Source organism: Medicago truncatula, chromosome 1, assembly GCF_003473485.1.
Source record: "Medicago truncatula cultivar Jemalong A17 chromosome 1, MtrunA17r5.0-ANR, whole genome shotgun sequence".
Taxonomy (NCBI): Eukaryota; Viridiplantae; Streptophyta; class Magnoliopsida; order Fabales; family Fabaceae; genus Medicago; species Medicago truncatula.
The window spans coordinates 46,167,879-46,187,508 of NC_053042.1; the positions used below are offsets into that span (position 1 = coordinate 46,167,879).

At 34.0% G+C, this 19,630-nt stretch overlaps 2 protein-coding genes across 3 annotated transcripts; both read left to right on the forward strand.

The window, feature by feature from the left end:
- Positions 1-1,143: 1,143 nt before the first annotated feature.
- On the forward strand, positions 1,144-5,824 carry LOC11422386 (amino acid transporter AVT1C). 2 transcript variants are annotated; one of them, XM_024785277.1, is made up of 13 exons: positions 1,144-1,167; positions 1,733-1,932; positions 2,562-2,866; positions 3,194-3,408; positions 3,551-3,574; positions 3,774-3,954; positions 4,044-4,260; positions 4,421-4,556; positions 4,665-4,684; positions 4,898-5,043; positions 5,185-5,228; positions 5,313-5,375; positions 5,457-5,824. In XM_024785277.1, the coding sequence occupies exons 2-13, from the start codon at positions 1,757-1,759 to the stop codon at positions 5,553-5,555; spliced, it is 1,626 nt and encodes a 541-aa protein (XP_024641045.1). In that variant the 5' UTR covers positions 1,144-1,167; positions 1,733-1,756; the 3' UTR covers positions 5,556-5,824. The 2 variants fall into 2 exon arrangements, with proteins under 2 accessions (XP_024641045.1, XP_024641044.1); XM_024785276.1 differs by lacking the exon at positions 1,144-1,167 and adding an exon at positions 1,174-1,341.
- A 1,218-nt stretch (positions 5,825-7,042) lies between these two features.
- LOC11416297 (pumilio homolog 4) lies at positions 7,043-14,763 on the forward strand. The gene is made up of 13 exons (XM_039829873.1): positions 7,043-7,201; positions 7,365-7,435; positions 7,815-7,905; positions 8,070-8,753; positions 8,946-9,651; positions 9,760-10,348; positions 10,428-10,569; positions 10,677-10,784; positions 11,230-11,442; positions 11,546-11,656; positions 12,872-13,066; positions 14,054-14,228; positions 14,318-14,763. The coding sequence occupies exons 3-13, from the start codon at positions 7,837-7,839 to the stop codon at positions 14,341-14,343; spliced, it is 3,018 nt and encodes a 1,005-aa protein (XP_039685807.1). The 5' UTR covers positions 7,043-7,201; positions 7,365-7,435; positions 7,815-7,836; the 3' UTR covers positions 14,344-14,763.
- The last annotated feature ends 4,867 nt before the right edge of the window (positions 14,764-19,630 follow it).

Sequence of the window (19,630 nt, forward strand, 5' to 3'; positions counted from 1 at the left end):
TAGTCGTAGAGGTATGTATCATTGGTCGTACTTCGTTAACAAAGATCGATCGTGTCCAGGGGCGGTTCTAAGGCCCGGCGACCCCGGGCACTCGCCCGGGCTCCGGGCCAAATTTTTTGCAATTTCTTGTGTAAATCCCTATGAATTTCTTATATAAACAAACCCCTATAAATTGGGCAATTTCTTTACATTTTTTATTATTTGCTTGCAATTTCTTATGTACGCCCTATAAATGTGTTGCAAATTTTTTTTTGCACGGGCTTTACAATATTCCTGGCTCCGCCACTGATCGTGTCCAATTTTTTTGAACAAGATCGATCGTGTCCATTGTCTTTTATTTTCGTTTACTTTAATTGTTGTATATTTTTTAATGATAAATGTTAATGTTATGTTAGCCGGTAGAGATCAAACGCATACCTTTTTATCACTCTACTTCTTAACTTTTATATTCGAAATCATCGTACCAACCTTATGTAAAAAATAATAGTCAAGTAGTTACATAATAGTTAAGACATGGGAGGTTATACTAATGAGACAATTATGAAAAGAGCATTTGATAGTGGACATTGTCCTCGTATTTCATCACTCTCTCAAGTAAACCTTATCTTCACAAATGAAACTATTAATAAAAATTGACAATTTGTATATATTGTATTACACATACAAACACAACAAAATACAAATATTATTATTATAAATCTACTTGTTTAACTAGTGATGCCTAATAATTTAAATAAACAAAAAAAGAAAGTTGAAAGAAGACCTATGAAACACATATTTATATATATGGACACAACTCAAACACAAACACATATTTGGAAAAATGATATAATTATATGTGTCGGGTGTCGTATCAGACACAATACACGTATTCGACATCAAAACAAGTCTAATGTGATGAGTATTGGTGCATAATAGAAAAAGACACTTGTTGTAAGAAAAGAAAAAAACCGCAAAGGGTTAATTTACATCACTCCCTATGACTAGAAACAAAAAATAGGGGCCCATGCCAGCATATGCAATAGCAATGGTTATCAATGTATGATATATATCCAACTATCTCATAATGTAAATCACACGATAATAATATAATGTACGGCTAAGATTTATGTTAGGCACCTGCAGTATCAAAGACAAATAAATAAAGTGTCCATAACAAATAACGTGGTAATAATTTAACTGCTAAAAAAGTTGTTTCTGTTCTGTCTTCGTGAATCTTCACGTTGTGAATTTACTTCAGACATAGAGAGAGACAGTGGAAAAGCTTAAAGCTGCTGTATAAAAACCATCAGTGTCTACTAGAGAGTGTGTGTGTGTGTGTCTTGTGAGCGAGAAAGTAAAGTACGTGTACCTGCTTGAGTTGTTTCTTTTCTCTGTCTTCCTCTTTTCCTAGATTTTCACTTTGTTTTGTTTTGTAAACAAAAAGCACAAGTGTCGTTCATGCTATGGTTCTTCTGATTCTTAATTAATTCCCTTTTTGGTTTTCTTCTGTGTGTTCTTTTTCTTTTCTTTAAAAGTTTTGTTAAACTATGCATGCATAGCTGAAATTTTATCATAGAGTTTCTCAGCTAAAATATTTTATATGTAAGCTTTCAAATTCCAAGTTCAAACCATGCAGTTTGCATTTTCGATACCAATTAATCCAGATCCGGATTTTTAATTGTTGGAAAATTTTGTTCTGTTATGTGAAATTTTTGTGTTGTGTTTTGTAATTTTGATTATTTTTGTGAAGGTGAATAGTTGGTGAAGAGTGAAGATGAATAACTCAGTAGCTTCAGAGAACAGTTTTATTATTGAAAGTGATGAAGAAGATGATAAGGATTTTAACAAAGGTGATGATGGAAATGATTCTGATTCTTCCAATTACTCAAATGAAAATCCACCACAGAGGAAACAAAGTTCTTATAATCCATCATGGCCTCAGAGTTACAGGTTAAGTCCTTTTTTCAATCCCCCTAGATTTCAGTGCACCTGTGTGTGTCACTTCACGTACCTTTTTGTTTGTTTCTGTTTCTGCAAATGTAAAGGGAATCCTTGTAATTTCTGGAATTAATGGTTTTACTTGTCATTTTTTCTTTCTTATTCTTTTTCTTTCTGATATAATCCTTGTAAAGTAGTTTTAATTTTTCTGGTGGATGTGATTCATCTGAAATTCCTTTATGAACTTTATTCATTAGTTTCTGCTAATAAAGAGAATAGAATATATCTCTTTTCTGGTCTTAAACCCCGATTGTATGGAACGAGGGTCCAGGTAATCTGAAGCTTGGCCAAGAGATGAGTAAAATCTAGCCATAGAATGTTCCAGACAGGATTCAAACCGGGGCTCTCCCGAATGATTCAATCTTAAATGAAGTTAATTAATCACTTGATCGTAGAATATACTTATTGTGATTTGACATGGTCAATACTCAAGAAGTTGAGCTAAAAAGTTTGAAATATTGTTTTTGAATTACCTTTGCTTTTTTACCTCTATGAATTGATTTGGTGAACAATAGTTAGTGTCTTATCAATGAAGTGCATCAACTAAATACTGATGTTGTGTTATTGTTATTAAATGTCAGGCAATCTATTGATCTATACAGTAGTGTGCCATCACCAAGTATTGGATTTCTGGGAAATTCTTCGCTTACAAGATTAAGCAGTTCCTTCCTTTCTACATCTCTAACAAGGAGGCACACTCCTGAAGTACTTCCTTCAGTCACAAAACCTTTGATACAACCAACAGAAGAGGAGAAGCACCAAAGACGCAGCTCTCACACCTTGCTTCCTCCCCTTTCTAGAAGGTCTTCTTTGCTTAAGAAAGAATCCAAGGTTTCTCATGAAGTTCCTTCTCGCCACTGCTCTTTCGGACAGGCTGTGCTTAATGGTAATTTATTGAACCTTCGCTTACTTGCTATACTGTATGATATATGGCTGAAAATGTGTTTATATAAGAGCAGACTCAATCCATATTCTTAGAGGGGGAAAACAGACAAGGCCCCTCTTTGTTACAGATTTTGTTCAATTTTTACCAAGTTATTGAATATTTTTCCTGATTAACTTTATCATATTTAAAAAACACCTGTATGTTAAAACTTGAGATATGCTGATTTGAGAATATGTGCATTTATGTATTGACATTACATACTTGACAACTAAGCAATGCACTGAAAACCACAAATTTGTGTATGCCTTGTTGTTTTGGATTTTGCAGGCATAAATGTCCTTTGTGGAGTAGGAATCCTTTCAACCCCTTATGCTGCTAAAGAAGGTGGATGGCTAGGACTTTCCATCTTGTTCATTTTTGGAATTCTTTCTTTTTATACTGGATTGCTCTTGCGTTCCTGCTTGGACAGTGAACCTGGTCTTGAAACATACCCTGATATTGGCCAAGCTGCTTTTGGTACTGCCGGACGAATTGCTATTTCAGTAAGTCGATCTTCATGCTCATCTAAATACTCTTACTTGTGATCTTTTCCTTTTTTTATTGCTTGTGTTTGGTGGTTTGTGTTGGTATCTAATCTCAATTTCCTATGATTTCTCCTCTTTTTTTTTTTTTGTGTGGATGCAGATAGTATTATACGTCGAATTATATGTAAGTACACCTGTCTTCACTCAATTTGTATTCCATTTAGAGTCTCACTTATTTTCATTTGAAAATAATTTAACAATATGATCCATGATACCTTTCTATGTTTCACTCTTAAATTTGACCTTGTGAAATTTGGAATTGACTAATGTTTCAGATACCTTTGACCATTAGTGTTGTTCATTATAACTATGTTGTCATGCAGGGCTGTTGTATTGAATATATAATTTTGGAGGGAGACAACTTGGCTTCCTTGTTTCCAAATGCATACTTAAATTTAGGTGGAATTGAATTGAATCCACAAACATTGTTTGCTGTGGTTGCAGCCTTGGCTGTTCTTCCTACAGTTTGGCTCCGCGACTTAAGCGTTCTTAGTTACATCTCAGGTAACACTTATTTTTATCCAAGTAATGACTTAATTTTTCGGTGTGTTATTAATATTGAGCTTTATTAACATTTACAATGTTTGTTATAGCTGGTGGAGTTATTGCATCAGTTTTAGTGGTTCTGTGCTTGTTATGGATTGGCATAGAAGACGTCGGCTTTCAACGCTCAGGGACAACACTCAATCTTGGAACTCTTCCTGTTGCTATTGGTCTTTATGGTTACTGTTATTCTGGACATGCCGTGTTCCCAAATATTTATACATCAATGGCAAAACCAAACCAATTCCCTGCAGTACTTGTAGCATGGTACACCAAAGATCAATTTGAGTCATTGTTTATAGTTCTGAATGAATGACTCTAGATTTTGAATATATGATGTTACATAAGTTTTTTTATTTTCTACCGAAGAATAATTCTCTTTCTGAATCTATCTAATACAATGTATAATTTTTTCTCTCTCTCGTAGTTTCGGAGTTTGTACCTTACTATATGCTGGTGGTGCTGTTATGGGATACAAAATGTTTGGAGAAGATACACTCTCTCAATTCACCCTTAACCTGCCTCAAGACTTGGTTGCAACCAAGATTGCTGTCTGGACTACGGTATACCGATTCTACATTTAATTGCAGATATTTTCTTAGCAGATTATACCATGACATATAAACCATATAAATTTCTAACATTATTGTCTGCTACTTTTATTTTTGCAGGTGGTTAATCCATTTACCAAATATCCTTTATATGCGTGCATGCATTTAGATGGAAAAGATTATTCATCATAAAGAATAATTTTGTTTCCACACTAAAAAAGTACTTCAAGTTACATACAATATTTGAACTGAGATTTTATGACATGTCATTTTCTCTTGCATTCTCTTCATATAGTATTCTTAGTTTCTTACACTGCAGATGATGAAAGATTATTTTTCTTAACTAGAATCACGTATGCATTGACTATATCTCCAGTGGCAATGAGTCTTGAAGAGTTGATACCAGCAAACCATGCCAAGTCTTACCTATTTTCCATTTTCATCAGAACAGGCCTTGTATTTTCTACCCTTGTTATTGGTCTCTCAGTTCCCTTTTTTGGTGAGTCTTAATCAATGAGTTGTATGATATAATTAAGATAACCAATTGCATTAGTTTCTTAATCAATCAATCATTGTAATGTGACATAGTTGCACTATGCTATGGCAAATTGGCAATAACATGTCTAATTATTCTTTGCAGGTTTGGTGATGTCCTTGATTGGATCATTACTTACAATGCTTGTAGTAAGTTTCCTTCAGTTTTTATATTATTGCTCCTAGAATTATTGACCATAGCATTTTATTAATTAACATCAACCTTGTTTACAGACTTTGATATTGCCATGTGTTTGTTACCTAAGAATCTTGCGGGGAAAAGTAACGCGAATACAGGTATGACAGAAGTTATGTCATCAAGCTATATTTGTTATGATGAATTATTTTTGATTCGACTTCCATTGCATATTTCTACAGGCAGGACTTTGCATTACAATCATTGTAGTAGGCGTTGCGTGTTCTTCCGTTGGAACGTACTCAGCCCTTGCGGAGATTGTTAAGAGTTTGAGTGGATGAAGTTTTGTGTGGAAGATGAGAGTTGTTTGCTAGTATCTACCCTTTTCAATGTTCTGTCGTTTTGAGTATTACACATCCCAATTTTGAGTCAATTTTTGTCAAGCTGTGGCTTCCTCATTCTGTTACTGTTATTTGTTGTTACCATATCATAAAAAGTTTTGCTCAGGTTTGAAATGTTGGTAATATAGATTGTGGAGAGAAACACTTTTGAGAGTTTGTAAGAAGCGTTCAAATGAATTTGTTAAAGAGTATTTTCTTTTAGTTGAAAATATCTATTGCATATCTTGATAAAGGATCTCCAATCCATGACCATATAATACAACAATATGCACTTACAAAAAATGTTCCAAGGTAAATGATACAGCACAAACAGAAATGCACAATGGATAAGAATGACATCTTTATAGTAATTTTCATTCAAGACAGCACAGTTCATTAGCTAGGCTTGTGAAGTGCAGCTCATGTTTTTTAGTAGGGCATTTTGTCTAATCTGAAAAGAATTTTCAATTAGTATACTCTTACTCTCAACGTACAATTATTTTATGTATGCATCTAATGATTTATTGTCACGTCAATTAATGAATATGATAATGTATGTGTTTTTCACATGTATTCCTCAGTTTTGCACAAGTGATTTTCATATGCAATTACTAAGACCATAATGAATGATTTTAGTGATGCATTTTCTGAGATACCTTAAATCATAAAAAAATAACGCACTCATGATGAAGTTGGTAACAGAAAAGAAATTATTGTTATGAGTACGTGAACATTATCATTAAGTTGAACTTCAATTATTAGAAAGAAGAATGGATGTTGTTGTCATTCAAAGATTAGACATGGGTTGTATAGAAGGGATGCAACAATAATCTTGGATTGTGAAAGGAGTAAAAAGTACATAAAAATACAAAAATTTGTTAGCTCACAAGGACACCTCAACTAGAGAAAATTATGAACGAGGAAAGTCGAATGTACTGTGTGGATTTCAAACTTATGAGCATTGCTAGGTCCTACATATATTGATAGGCTAAGTGATGAAGAAATATATTTTGGTTTAAATCAATGATATGATAAAAGTATTGGTGAATTCCAAAAGAATACTACAAAAATTATTAATAACAGTAACAGACAACTCATTTTCCCCTAAAATAATTCATTTATAGTATTTTTTTAAATGATAGTACTTAATAATCACTCTATTTCTCCAACCCAACCTTAAATTTTTTTATTAAATGAATTAAACTAATAACTTTATCCTATATCGTTTATTAATAACTTTGTATAATTACATTTCATGTGGAACCCACGGAGAGTGCTTGGTAAAGCCACTTTTTCTCTTTAAGCACCATTTTTGTTTTTCCTCCAATGGATAACTATTAAGTACCATGATTATGTAGTTAAATTTTAGTTTTAGAGTCCATGTTGTTTTGATTAGAGCTTCAATTTATTGTAAAAGAAACATTTAAATAAAGCAAGAGTGTATAAGTAAAGGAGGCGTTATTAGTAAATTCCAACAAACAAAACCCAAAGACAAAAAAGCCCAATTTCTAGCCCACGAACATCTCTCTGCAAAATCACTTTTCACAGAATTCTTCTATTTCGGATTCAGAACAGAAAACTGACGATTTCCAGCTTCCCCCAAAACGGTAACTTATAATTGATTGATCTTTTTCATTATTGAAAATCTCTATCTGCAACAATTTATTGTACATAAAACAAATAAGATAAAATCTGGATTTTTTTTTATTACATGATGTTTATTACGTAATTATGTAGAAATGTACATAATATTCTCAATCTTTATTTCAGATAGGATCAGATTTCGCATTTCCTTTTATCGATTTGAAGGTTCATTTTGAGATGTTAAGGGAGTCTCTCAGGTATGATTTTTGTTTTCTATATTGTAATTGGATAAATTAATGAAATAGAATGTAATTATGGGGATACCAGACACGATACTAACATGTGTCGGACACCGAACACGCCTTCCATAATGTCTATGCTGCCTTTAATTTTTAGTAGATTTTCAGCTTTCAGATTATACAGTGAAAGATAATTAACATGATCATTGTTTTTCTTATGTTTTGTTTGGTTTTGTGGCAATTAGAAAGTAGCTTGAGTTGTTGGCTTTTTTAATTTGTACCAAAAAAATATAAAGTTGATTTTTTTTATATTTATGGGTAAATTAAATAAATAAATTTTTTTTTTTTTGTTTTTGAAACAAAATAAATAAAATAGTTGAAATTGTGTTTGATGTAGTTATGGTCTATGAAGTACTGACATGAAACAGACACGGAAACCAAATATAATACTGACATGGGTCGGATACCAAACACCTTTCATCAAAAGTGTATGTGCTACAGAGATTATGACCATTAATTTTAGGTAGATTTTTAGCTTTTGGATGGTATAGTGAAAGAGAATTAATCATAATCATTGTTTCCTTATGTTTTGTTTGGTTTTATGGTAACAAGAAAGTAGATTGAGTAGTTTGTTTTTTTGTGACATTCATAGGTGACTTCTACTTTAGAGTTGGAGATGGCCAGTGGAAGTAAGGTGGATGTGCAAACATTGGATTTACCGAATAGGACGCTTGAAGACACGTTGCAGAGTGAGTTGGAAAGGATATTGCAAGAGCAGCGCAATCAACAGTTTATTAATCGAGAACGTGGTTACGATATTTATAGGAGTGGAAGTGCACCTCCAACAGTCGAGGGATCGTTAAGTGCTTTTGGTAGTTTGAGGAACTTTGACTACAGAGCTAATAATAGTGGGAGGAGTAATAATAATGATGGAGTTTTGACTGAGGATGAGATTCGATCACATCCGGCTTATCTTTCGTATTATTACTCGCATGAGAGCATTAATCCTAGATTGCCACCACCGTTGTTGTCAAAAGAAGATTGGCGGGTTGCACAAAGGTTTCAAGCTGGTGGTGGGTCATCTTCAATTGAAAGATTTGGGGACTGGAGGAAGAATGCAACCTCGAACGGTGATAGTTCATCGCTATTTTCGATGCAACCAGGGTTTTCTGTGCAACAGGCAGAAAATGATTTGATGGAATTGAGGAAAGCCAGTGGACGAAATCTTCCCAGGCAGAGTTCAACTCAATTACTTGATAGACATATGGATGGTATGACAAGAATGCCAGGAACTAGTCTTGGTGTGAGAAGGACATGTTATTCAGACATTCTTCAGGTCATTCATTTATTTTGATTGCTTTTGTTGTGGTCTTGATTTTTCCAATCATAACCATCCAATAAGATGGAAAAAAAAAATTCACTTTCGTAATTTAAAGCAAATAAAAATGATAGAGCATTTCCTATTAATTACTTGTATTGTTCTAAAATTAGCATTTTATTACACTTTTATCTGAAGTTAATGTTTTAGCAGGATGGATTTGATCAACCGACTTTGTCCAGCAATATGTCACGTCCAGCAAGTCACAATGCATTTGTTGATATAAGGGATTCGACCGGCATTGTTGATCGTGAGCCCTTGGAGGGGTTGCGTTCATCAGCCTCTACCCCAGGTTTGGTTGGACTTCAGAACCACGGTGTAAATTCTCACAATTTTTCATCTGTTGTGGGTTCTTCTTTGTCAAGATCAACGACCCCTGAATCGCATGTTATTGGAAGACCTGTTGGATCTGGAGTTCCTCAAATGGGTAGCAAAGTGTTCTCTGCTGAAAATATTGGGTTGGGTAACCACAATGGTCACTCTTCCAACATGACCGATCTTGCCGATATGGTGTCCTCTTTATCTGGGTTAAATTTATCAGGTGCTAGACGTGCAGAACAAGATAATCTTTTGAAATCTAAGCTGCAAGTTGAAGTTGATAATCATGCTAATGTTATGTTGAGCACGCCAAACAATGTTAATTTGCCCAAACATAATGAGCTTGCAACAGACCTTAACACATTTAGTTTGAACGAGAGAGTTAATCTACTGAAAAAAACTGCTTCTTATGCTAATCTTCGATCAAATGCGCATTCTACTGGAAACTTAACAAGTATAGATTTTGCTGGTCAAGTTCCTAGTGCATATCCTGCAAACACAACATTGAATAATGTGTACAATAATCATCTTGAGACAGGTCTCCTCTCTCTCTCTCTCTCTCTCTCATGTATTTGAGTGAATTAATATAAGCTCATTGAAGTTTAGTGTTATTAGTTGGACCTAACTGTTCATTATTCAATTCCAGCTTTGAGGGGTCGCAGAGATGGACACAATATAGATGCACTGGGAAATCAAGTACGTTCTGACTTCAATTCTGCAACTCTGGACCCACGTATCATCCAATGCTTGCAGCAAAGTTCGGAGTACTCCATGCATGGGATGAGCAGTTCTCGAGATCCTTTTCAAATGAGAAATTTTTCTGATGCTTCACAACATGGAGACTTAGAGGGACTTCAGAAAGCATATCTCGAGACTCTTCTTAGTCAACAAAAGCAACAGTATGAACTTCCACTTCTTAGCAAATCTGGGCTTCTTAATCAAGGGCTATTTGGGAGTCAGCCATATGGTCTTGGAATGCCACATTCAGGAAAGCAGATATCAAATTCCTCACTTCCTTCTCTTGGATCTGGAAATCCACTGTTTGAGAATGAACAAATCTCACACATAAATTCTATGATGAGAAGTTCTCTGGGAGGGTCTGGCAGCTCATGGCATGCTGATATTGGCAATAACATGGAGAGTAGATTTGCTTCATCCTTGCTCGATGAGTTCAAGAACAACAAAACCAAACCTTTTGAACTTTCAGATATCATTGATCATGTGGTACAGTTCAGGTATGATTTTGAACCTCCACTATTGTTTCTAGTGGCATGTCTTTGGAAGTCTGAATCGATAATCTGTGCTATAATGCAGTACTGATCAGTATGGTAGCCGCTTTATTCAGCAGAAATTAGAAACAGCTTCGGTAGAAGAGAAGACCAAGATATTTCCTGAGATTCTTCCTCATGCCCGTGCCTTGATGACGGATGTCTTTGGCAATTATGTCATACAGAAAGTATACTTAGCTTCTTCTTTCTTCCTTTATGATGAGAGTAGTGTCATAAATATTGCTCTTTTATTTGAATTGTTAGAATTTCACACTTTGTCATTGCAATATTACAGTTTTTTGAGCACGGTACTGATAGTCAAAGAAAGGAATTGGCCAACCAACTTACAGGTCATGTGTTACCTCTTAGTCTGCAAATGTATGGTTGCAGAGTGATTCAGAAGGTGCATTTTAAGCTTATATTCTCAGATAACTCGCTATTCGTCAACTCATGCCTAACTCTTAAAATCTGATATCTTCAATTTTTGTATAAGATGGTATGTTTTTCCTTGTCAAATCTCAATGCCTGTTTGTAGGTAAAGGTGACCTCTTTTTTGTATATCGAACATGATTATTTTGCTCAGCTCTTTTATAAACTGATGCATGCTTGACTAAATACTAAGTAAACAATGGAATACTTGAGATATTTTTGTGTATTGCTTTACACTTTCTGCAGTACTGAAATTTGTTTTGATTTTATAGTGGTATCCATGCAACATACAAGGTTTAGTCATCCTTAGGTCCGTAGACATCAGGATTTATTGGATTTTGTTCTTATTTATTGTGGTAATATTAGTAAGTAGTAAAATGAATATATTATTTCAACTCTTCTGCTAAATTTATTGACAGGCCTTGGAGGTGGTTGATGTTGATCAGCAGAGCCAAATGGTGTCAGAGCTCAGTGGTGCAATAATGAAATGTGTACGTGACCAAAATGGAAACCATGTTATTCAGAAGTGTATAGAGTCTGTCCCTCAGAATAGAATTCAGTTTATCATCACGTCTTTTTATGGGCAAGTTGTTGCACTTTCTACTCATCCTTATGGGTGCAGAGTTATTCAGGTTAGACCATTAGACGTGTTATTCACCTTTTATTGACACAGTATGAGCTTTATTTCTTGTAGTATTTTATTTGACAATTAACAGTTTACATGGATCCTAACAGAGGGTTCTAGAACACTGCGATGATCTAAAAACTCAAGAAATTATCATGGAAGAAATCATGCAATCTGTCTGCACTTTAGCACAGGATCAATATGGAAATTATGTTATTCAGGTTTGTAACATTTTCGTATGAGTTTATTTTACATGGTAGACGACGTTGATAAGTAATGTACTTTAGCACTTTAAATCATCTTTTATGCTTTGACAATTGTGCACTTGTATTTCTGCACTCGTAACATGCAGTATAGTTTCATGACTTTGGTTATCTCTTGAATCTTGAATCATTTTAGAAGAAATCTTGCTGTTCATTCTGTCTTAGGTCTTGGGCTCTTATCCATTTTAGGATCATCCTTGGTAAGAATGAATGATTGGAATCTGGAGCAGTAATCTTCTGACAGAATTGTTGGACATATGATACCTTCCTTATTTGCCAGAAAATAGCATTTTAGATCTAATGCACATTGTCTATACTTTGTTCATGTGGGTTTTCATTGGGATCATATCATTTTATGTTGCAACGTCCCATGCCTTCGGCCAAACCTCAGGCATGTTCATGTTTCCCAAAATTATATGAATAGACACCATTATGTTACTTTTTTTTATCAACAAAAGATTTATGAAAATTAAAATAGAGTACATGGATGCTCAAAGTCACACTCTTTACAATATGTCATCTTTCACCTTACACCTTAAATACATTGAATTGAACAAATTTCATACATCAATCAATGAAAACAAAATGTGATGAAGCACAGACTATGTAATAAGATAAACTCCTTGCAATGAAACATTTTGGACATCAAACCTCTAGCCCATTGTTATAGAATTAGCACGCCTCCATACCTTCCAATTTGAACCAATTATATGTTCTAGCAGTATTTCAACTAGCTTCTAGTTATTGACAGTTAATTTATCATCTACATGTTCATACATTCTCCATCTGCTGCCATAACTATTACTGGTTGATCAACATCACTTCCCCACACCCCTAAATGATATGAATTAACTGATTAGACATTTCTTTCGATTATATATTCTGCTACTTGCAGCTATTATTCCAGCTAATTTATAGGGGTTTCATTATTGAGCTATATATGAGTAGTATTATGGTCATGGGTGTGGTTGACATGTTGATACCTTTGTGATAATTTGATTAAAGTTTTGGGTTTCATCTCACTGCCTTGATGTTTTAGCTGAAATTATCAACATATTGAATTTTAGAGAATTGAAATTGCTCGCTTTTTGTTTTGTCATGTTAGTTATTACTTGTGCTACACTTTTTATACTAACCCTGCTGCTACTTCCATACTGTACTTTTCTTTTGTAGCACATCCTCGAACATGGTAAACCAAATGAACGGACTATTGTTATCAGCAAGCTTGCTGGACAAATTGTTAAGATGAGCCAGCAAAAGTTTGCTTCTAATGTCATTGAGAAGTGTTTGGCTTTCGGCTCTCCTGAAGAACGTCAAATTTTGGTGAATGAAATGCTTGGTACCTCTGATGAGAATGAGCCCTTGCAAGTATGTCCCCCTTTTCACCTCTTATATTGTTAAATATTTCATTTTTCTGAGGCTGGAGATTATCTGTTATTCAAATATTTTCGTGTCAATTTATTATCAGCTGAAGAGATTAGTTTATAACTAGAATTATCGTGCAATCATTTTTCAAGAACCCGTTCATTTGTGTTCAGTTTCCCTTCCCAAATTTTCCGTTTAAGAACCCTAAATTTTATCTTGTTTTTAAGTAGCCACCAAACATTGCCTAAAAAGAAAGGAAGTATTGTCGCAAACAACAGTTGTAGTTGCTACTATGTCACTAGGTGGTCACGAGTTTGAGTCATGCAATCGGCCTCTTATTAGTGCAACATAAGACTGTCTGCAATAGATCCACAATGGATCTGATCCTTCCTCAGGCTTGCTCCATTTAGGTGCTTTATACTTAATAGCATTCAGTTGCCTTTTTATATTTATAACAGCCTAAAAGGGCCCCATAAATACAATGAAACTTTCCAATCTTGTTGCATATCAATAGTAGAAACCCTCCAAAATATTCACAAGCAAAGACAAGAGAGTTAGAGAAGTCATGAAGACAATCCTATTTTATATTTCATAATAACAACTGAAAATGGATAGCTGTTAAAATATGAACATTCCTTGCTAATTAGAAGTGTTTGAGAACTCTGTAAATTGCTTGCTGTCATGAAGTTATAGAGGCTTTACATCAATAATTTTTTTTTAAATTGTTTAAAAAAGAGGGATTTAGTGGAAAATGGGAGAAGTATAGAGAACTGATAATAATACTGATATGATAGATATGTTACTAGACAATAATAATTGTTTTCTGGGGCTTGTCTGTGTTGCCAAAAGAAGGCTTGTAAGAAGAAAAACGATTTTAAGGGTTACACTTCAATATATTTCAAGTAAAAGTTCAACTATCAACTACATTGTTTTGTACATTTATCAAATCAGAGGTTCCAAGTGAATGATGATATGGCATGCAATATGCAGGCTATGATGAAAGACCCTTTTGGAAATTATGTTGTGCAAAAGGTTCTTGAGACTTGTGATGATCAGAGTCTTGAGCTGATCCTTTCTCGCATCAAGGTTCACTTAAATGCCCTGAAGCGATATACTTATGGAAAACACATAGTTTCTCGTGTGGAGAAACTGATAACCACCGGAGGTAATGAATGCAAACTCCTTCGATATATGAATTCCCATTTATTGTCCTTGAATTGTTCTGATTTCTCATAAACCCCTTATTATTTGCAGAGAGGCGTATAGGGTTGTTAGCCTAAATTCTTACATCCTCAAGCATCCTAATTGAAAGTCTTGAGGACAAAGACTCCAATTTCCAATCACCACATTCCTTTTGTACAGTCAACATAAATGTTAATATCACAAGTTTCTTCTGCAAGCCATATTTATGTTAAGCATTGGAGATAAACACGGTCAGTCACCTGACTGAGAAAACTATTTTTCTCACTTTGCTTGATTTCATTATTATTACTTGACAGAAAATCTCCATAGTGAGATATAACTTAGGATGTCAAGATTAGAGAGTCACGACAATGTGTATTTATTGTGTATGTATGAGGTCCATTGTCTGTAAAGAAAATAATGGCAAATAAGTAATTGCAGTAACCAGAGTCACTAGATCAGGCTCTAAACTCTCATTTCATTTATGTAAATAATATGCAACAACTTTCTTGAGTGCACTTCTGTTTCGTTTTTATTATAATTGATTGAAGAAAGTTATTCTTCACTCTTCCAATTGCTCAAGAAATTAGTGATAATAGTTTTTGTTTTATCTAGCTTGCCATCATTTTGTTTTGTATTTTTTTGTGTATTGAATTATTTGGACTTTGCTTGTTCGTTTAATCCATTAAGCATACATATAATATCAATTTAAATATTTTTTATCAAACTTTTGATTTGTAACAAATGTGTTATGATTTGTTAAAAAAAATACAAATATGTTTATGAGGATTAATTAGATGCCACATCTCTCTAAATCAATTCAGTATTGAGACACAAGTTGTGAGACACCTTATATTTTTAAAACTCATTTTAAAATGTTTAATTGGATGTAATATCTTTTTAATCCTTGAGTTTTTAGCACGCAATATTCTTTATGTAGTCGGACTCGGAACACAACAAGTTATACAACTAAAGTTAACTTTTACGCAAATGTTCAAACGAGAATCAACCAACGATCAATTTCTTCGCTATTAATATCTTTCATTTTTCTTCTTTATTTAATCATTATCCTACAACAAAATCATTTTCTTTAAAATCAACAACGCACGCACATTTTCTACTCAACAACTACGAAGTTTTGAATTTTCCATCGGATAGCAAGTAAGAGTCACTTTTTTTTTTGAACCAAGTATCATTTGCGTGCAATGTATTTACTAATATTTTGAGTTGAGTAGTACTGCAATGGGTGAGAAATCTCTATCACGTGAGAATTTAACATTGCATAATTCTCAAGGCTGGATTCGTACTCATAACCTCTTATTAAGTTGGAAGAGGTCAATTATCATCTCATCCAAGTGTTCTTAAATTTTCTATTTTCTCTATCTATTTAAGCACATTACATTTTTATTTGTATTTTATAATAAGCAAAAATAAATAGAGAGAGGTTCTTTATTTAAACTTTTTTTTTTCCATTTTTTATAGCTATAATTAAAAATTAGATAAAATATTGCTATTATGCAATTTTCATATGGTACTAACCAATAAACAGTTCGATCAAGAAACGTGGTCACATTGTGTTTTAGTATATAGGTTTAAATATGTATTTCATCCTTGCAATTAGGGGTCGTTTAAAAATTAGTCCATGTATTCGTTAATCCTTGCAATCATCAATCATTTAAAATTTTGTCTCTGAGCCCAGTTAATTACTGCCACGTCACTGATTAGCTGACGTGACACAAAATATGGCTTGAAAGGACAAAAATACCCCTGAGATTATCAGACAAATAGGAAATTACGAAATTGACCCTGTAATCATTCATCTTCTTCCCTCCTTCGAAGCTTTATTCTTCTCCTCCAACATTTGGCTCCATGAAAACTATTGCAAACTATGATTTTTGTTCATTTTGATGATTTTAGAGAGAATGGAAAGTATGATTTTTGTTCCTGCATTCATAAACAGAACCTTCCGATTCAACAAGAACGAAAAAAATCAACAACAACAACAACGAAAATCTCAACAGAACCTTCTGGTATGTTTCCCTTCAGCAACAAGAACGATTTTCACCAGAAAATTGCAATGGCTGCTGTGCAACAATCAGATGCTACTACCGCCGACGGAAAAACCCATTTCCAACATAGTCATTGGTACTAACTACCTCTTTATACTAATACTCTTTTTCTTCTTCTTCTTCTTCATGATTTTATCCTTTGATTTCCAGAAGGTGTTCCTTGGGTACGTTATCATGGGAAATTCAAAGGTCTCAATTTGAACTTGATTTGTCCTGGAAAAGATCCTTCTTCTGGGGTTGATAGTGTTGGCACCATATCTTCTGCTCTTGTTGCATATGCTGCTATTCAAGCTTTGAAACCTGATTTGATCATTTATGCTATTCTGCTATAGCTGCTTCTGCTATTCCTTCACTCGTTACCGCTCGTGGTCACCGGATCGAAACGGTTCCGGAGCTTCCTCTTGTTGTTGGTGATTCTGCTGAAGGTGTTGAGAAGACTAAGGAAGCGATCAAGCTTTTGAAATCAATTGGAGCTTACCCTGATGCTGGTGGCTGTCGTGGCGATGAAAGGAGGGAGAGATTCGATTTCCACAACCGGTTAAGCAGCGACATTAGAAACTGTATGGATGAAGCTTCCATTTTCTTGATGATGAATTTTTGATAGAAAAAGTTGTTGGAGAGATTTTAGAGAAAAGGGTGGGTTGTGATTTATGTGTTTGGAAAAGAAGAAGAAGAAGGAGGAGGAGGAGGAGGAAAGGAAAGAATACGGGGGAGAAGAGAATAGGAGAGAAAAAATAAGAGGAAATGGTCATTTGCAAGGGGTATTTTTGTACTTTTAAGCCATATTTTACTGATTAGCTGACGTGGCCGTGATTAACTGGGATGTGGGACGAAATTTTAAATGATTAATGGATTGTAAAGTTAGTTTGCAAAGATTAACGAATACAGAGACTAATTTTTAAACGACCCTAATTGTAGAGATGAAATACATATTTAAACCTAGTATATAATATATACACATTTCCATTGAAACAAATAGAATGTGTTTTTTCAAAGAGATGATTGTTATATATTTATTAGTCAAACAATATCCATGACAATAAATTTGAGTGTTATTGAAAGGTTGAATGCTCAAATTTGCAAAACTTCTAAAACATTCAAAAATATCAACCATCAACTTTAGCATGACAAAAATTTGGAATGGTGAGGTGGATGGTCAATATTTTGAATGTTTCATAAGTTTTACAAAATTTTGCATTGTTGTCGTGTAAATTGTTAGCCTAAAAAAGTTATATAATAGTCTTCGTCTTAAAGAAACATGATCTATCTGTATTAATAAAAATGTTGTATATACTAAAAGACAATGTAGTCAAGTTTTCTGGTCGAGCTATTTAATTGTCTTATTCAAGCTATACCTTCTAATTCCACTCTCCTAATTATTTGGCTTAAGATAAGAATCATTGTATGATAAGAGCGTCAAGGTTACAGGCATGTTGCACAATAACGGGTGTAAACTTCGGTATTTTATCTAATTTTCTACCATAACTATAAAAAAAACTAGAATACGTTAGCATTGTCGATTCTATGGCAGATGTTGAATCAACACTCATCAAGCCAAAAGTAAGGCATGACTATGTCAATAAATGGCAAACTATCCCTGATACAAGACTATTATAATCGATTGATTACCATATGACATGGAAATATAAATAACAATGTTAACATATACGTTATTTTTTTAATTACCTATTTATAAACTTTATTCCATTTTTTTTAAATTCCTTTTAAATTTTTTCTGATGAAACAAACTTAGAAAAAGTAGCCCCATGTTGAACTAAAGACACACGAAGGAGCTATAAAAGGTAAGAGTGTAGTATTCAATTTTCTTACCTTTTTCTTTTGTATGAATTTTTGTTTTTCCTTTTTTGCAGTTGTGAAGAAGCAATGGACATGATAGGCATGGAGACATATTATGATTTTTCATATGCAAAATTGTTTTATCCTTTTTTTTATCATTGTACCTATAGTGATCATAAGGTAACTAATATAATCGACTTGCCTCTATAGTATATCCTTTGTTCGGAAGAGCTTTCTTCAATGATAAAAAATAAAATAAAATAAAAAAACTTTGAAGCAAGAGGGTTTCTCCATGGTGTTCGGATTAATAGAGATTCTCCATCCGCCGCACACTTTCTTTTTGCAAGCATAACTTTCTCTACACCAAAAAAAAAAACATAACTTTGAATAACTCAGCTAATTTGAGTTAAAGGATAAGGAGTTTGAGGTTCTAGGTTCAAACCCAAACGAAGAAGAAAAACGAATCTAACAACTAATTACTAACATTTGTTGTTAAAAAAAGAAAATGTTTGAAACATGATACCTTACGGGAAAAAAATGGTGCACTCAATTTCAAAGATTTTGACGGCTTCGATCTTGCTATACTTGGTAAGCAAGGATAGAAACTCCTCACAAAAACCAAACTCCTTACTCATTAGAGTTCTCAAATCCAAATACCTTTCAAAGAAGGATTTCATGGAGCCAGACATTGGCCACAACTCATACTATACTTGGAGGAGTATATGGAATATTATTCCTTTCTTACACTCGGTTACTGCTGAAAAATTGGCATGAGGACAGTTGCTCGATGTTAAGGCAACTACTCCACCTTATGCAGACTTGCAAGGCCTGACAGTTGCTCAACTATTTGATCCAAACTCAAATACTTGCATCACTATCTAGTTGTCGACATTTTTAACATGGAAGATGCCACAACTATTTTGAAAATTCCCCTACAATCGCGAGACAGTACTGATCATATCGCGTTTACACTGTCGATGTTATTTACAACATGAAATCTGCTTACTATAGTTTTGTGTGGATCCAGTGATGCCTACAAAACCAGTTCAGGCTACTGGAAACTGGGATAAAATGTAGATGTTACCGACGCGTTTTAACATATGTATTCGAGGAATTCAATGCTCTTTGATTTGTGTCATGTGTGATAGAAATGTTGATTCATAGCACACATTTTTTTAGATGCGAGCGGATTGTTAAATGTTGACAGGAAACAAAATTATGGAATTATGTTCAACCACTCCATTTTTTTGTCTAAACTTGCAGTGAATTTACAACCGAACAACTGAACATGTTTGTTATGTCTTTGTGGAGCATTTGGAAGGGTAGATCAAAGTTTATGGGAAGGCTATCTCACGAGTCCTAGGAGAGTAGCAAGATTGTAGTGGAAGCTATCAATGATTCAAAGGCCTATAACTAGTGAACTTGGAAACATTTTTGTATTGCCATTAAATTATATTCCTTAGTGTTGGTTTTAAACTCAGTTTTGTTAGGAGGAGTTAAAAGGGTTTTTCATAGCCTA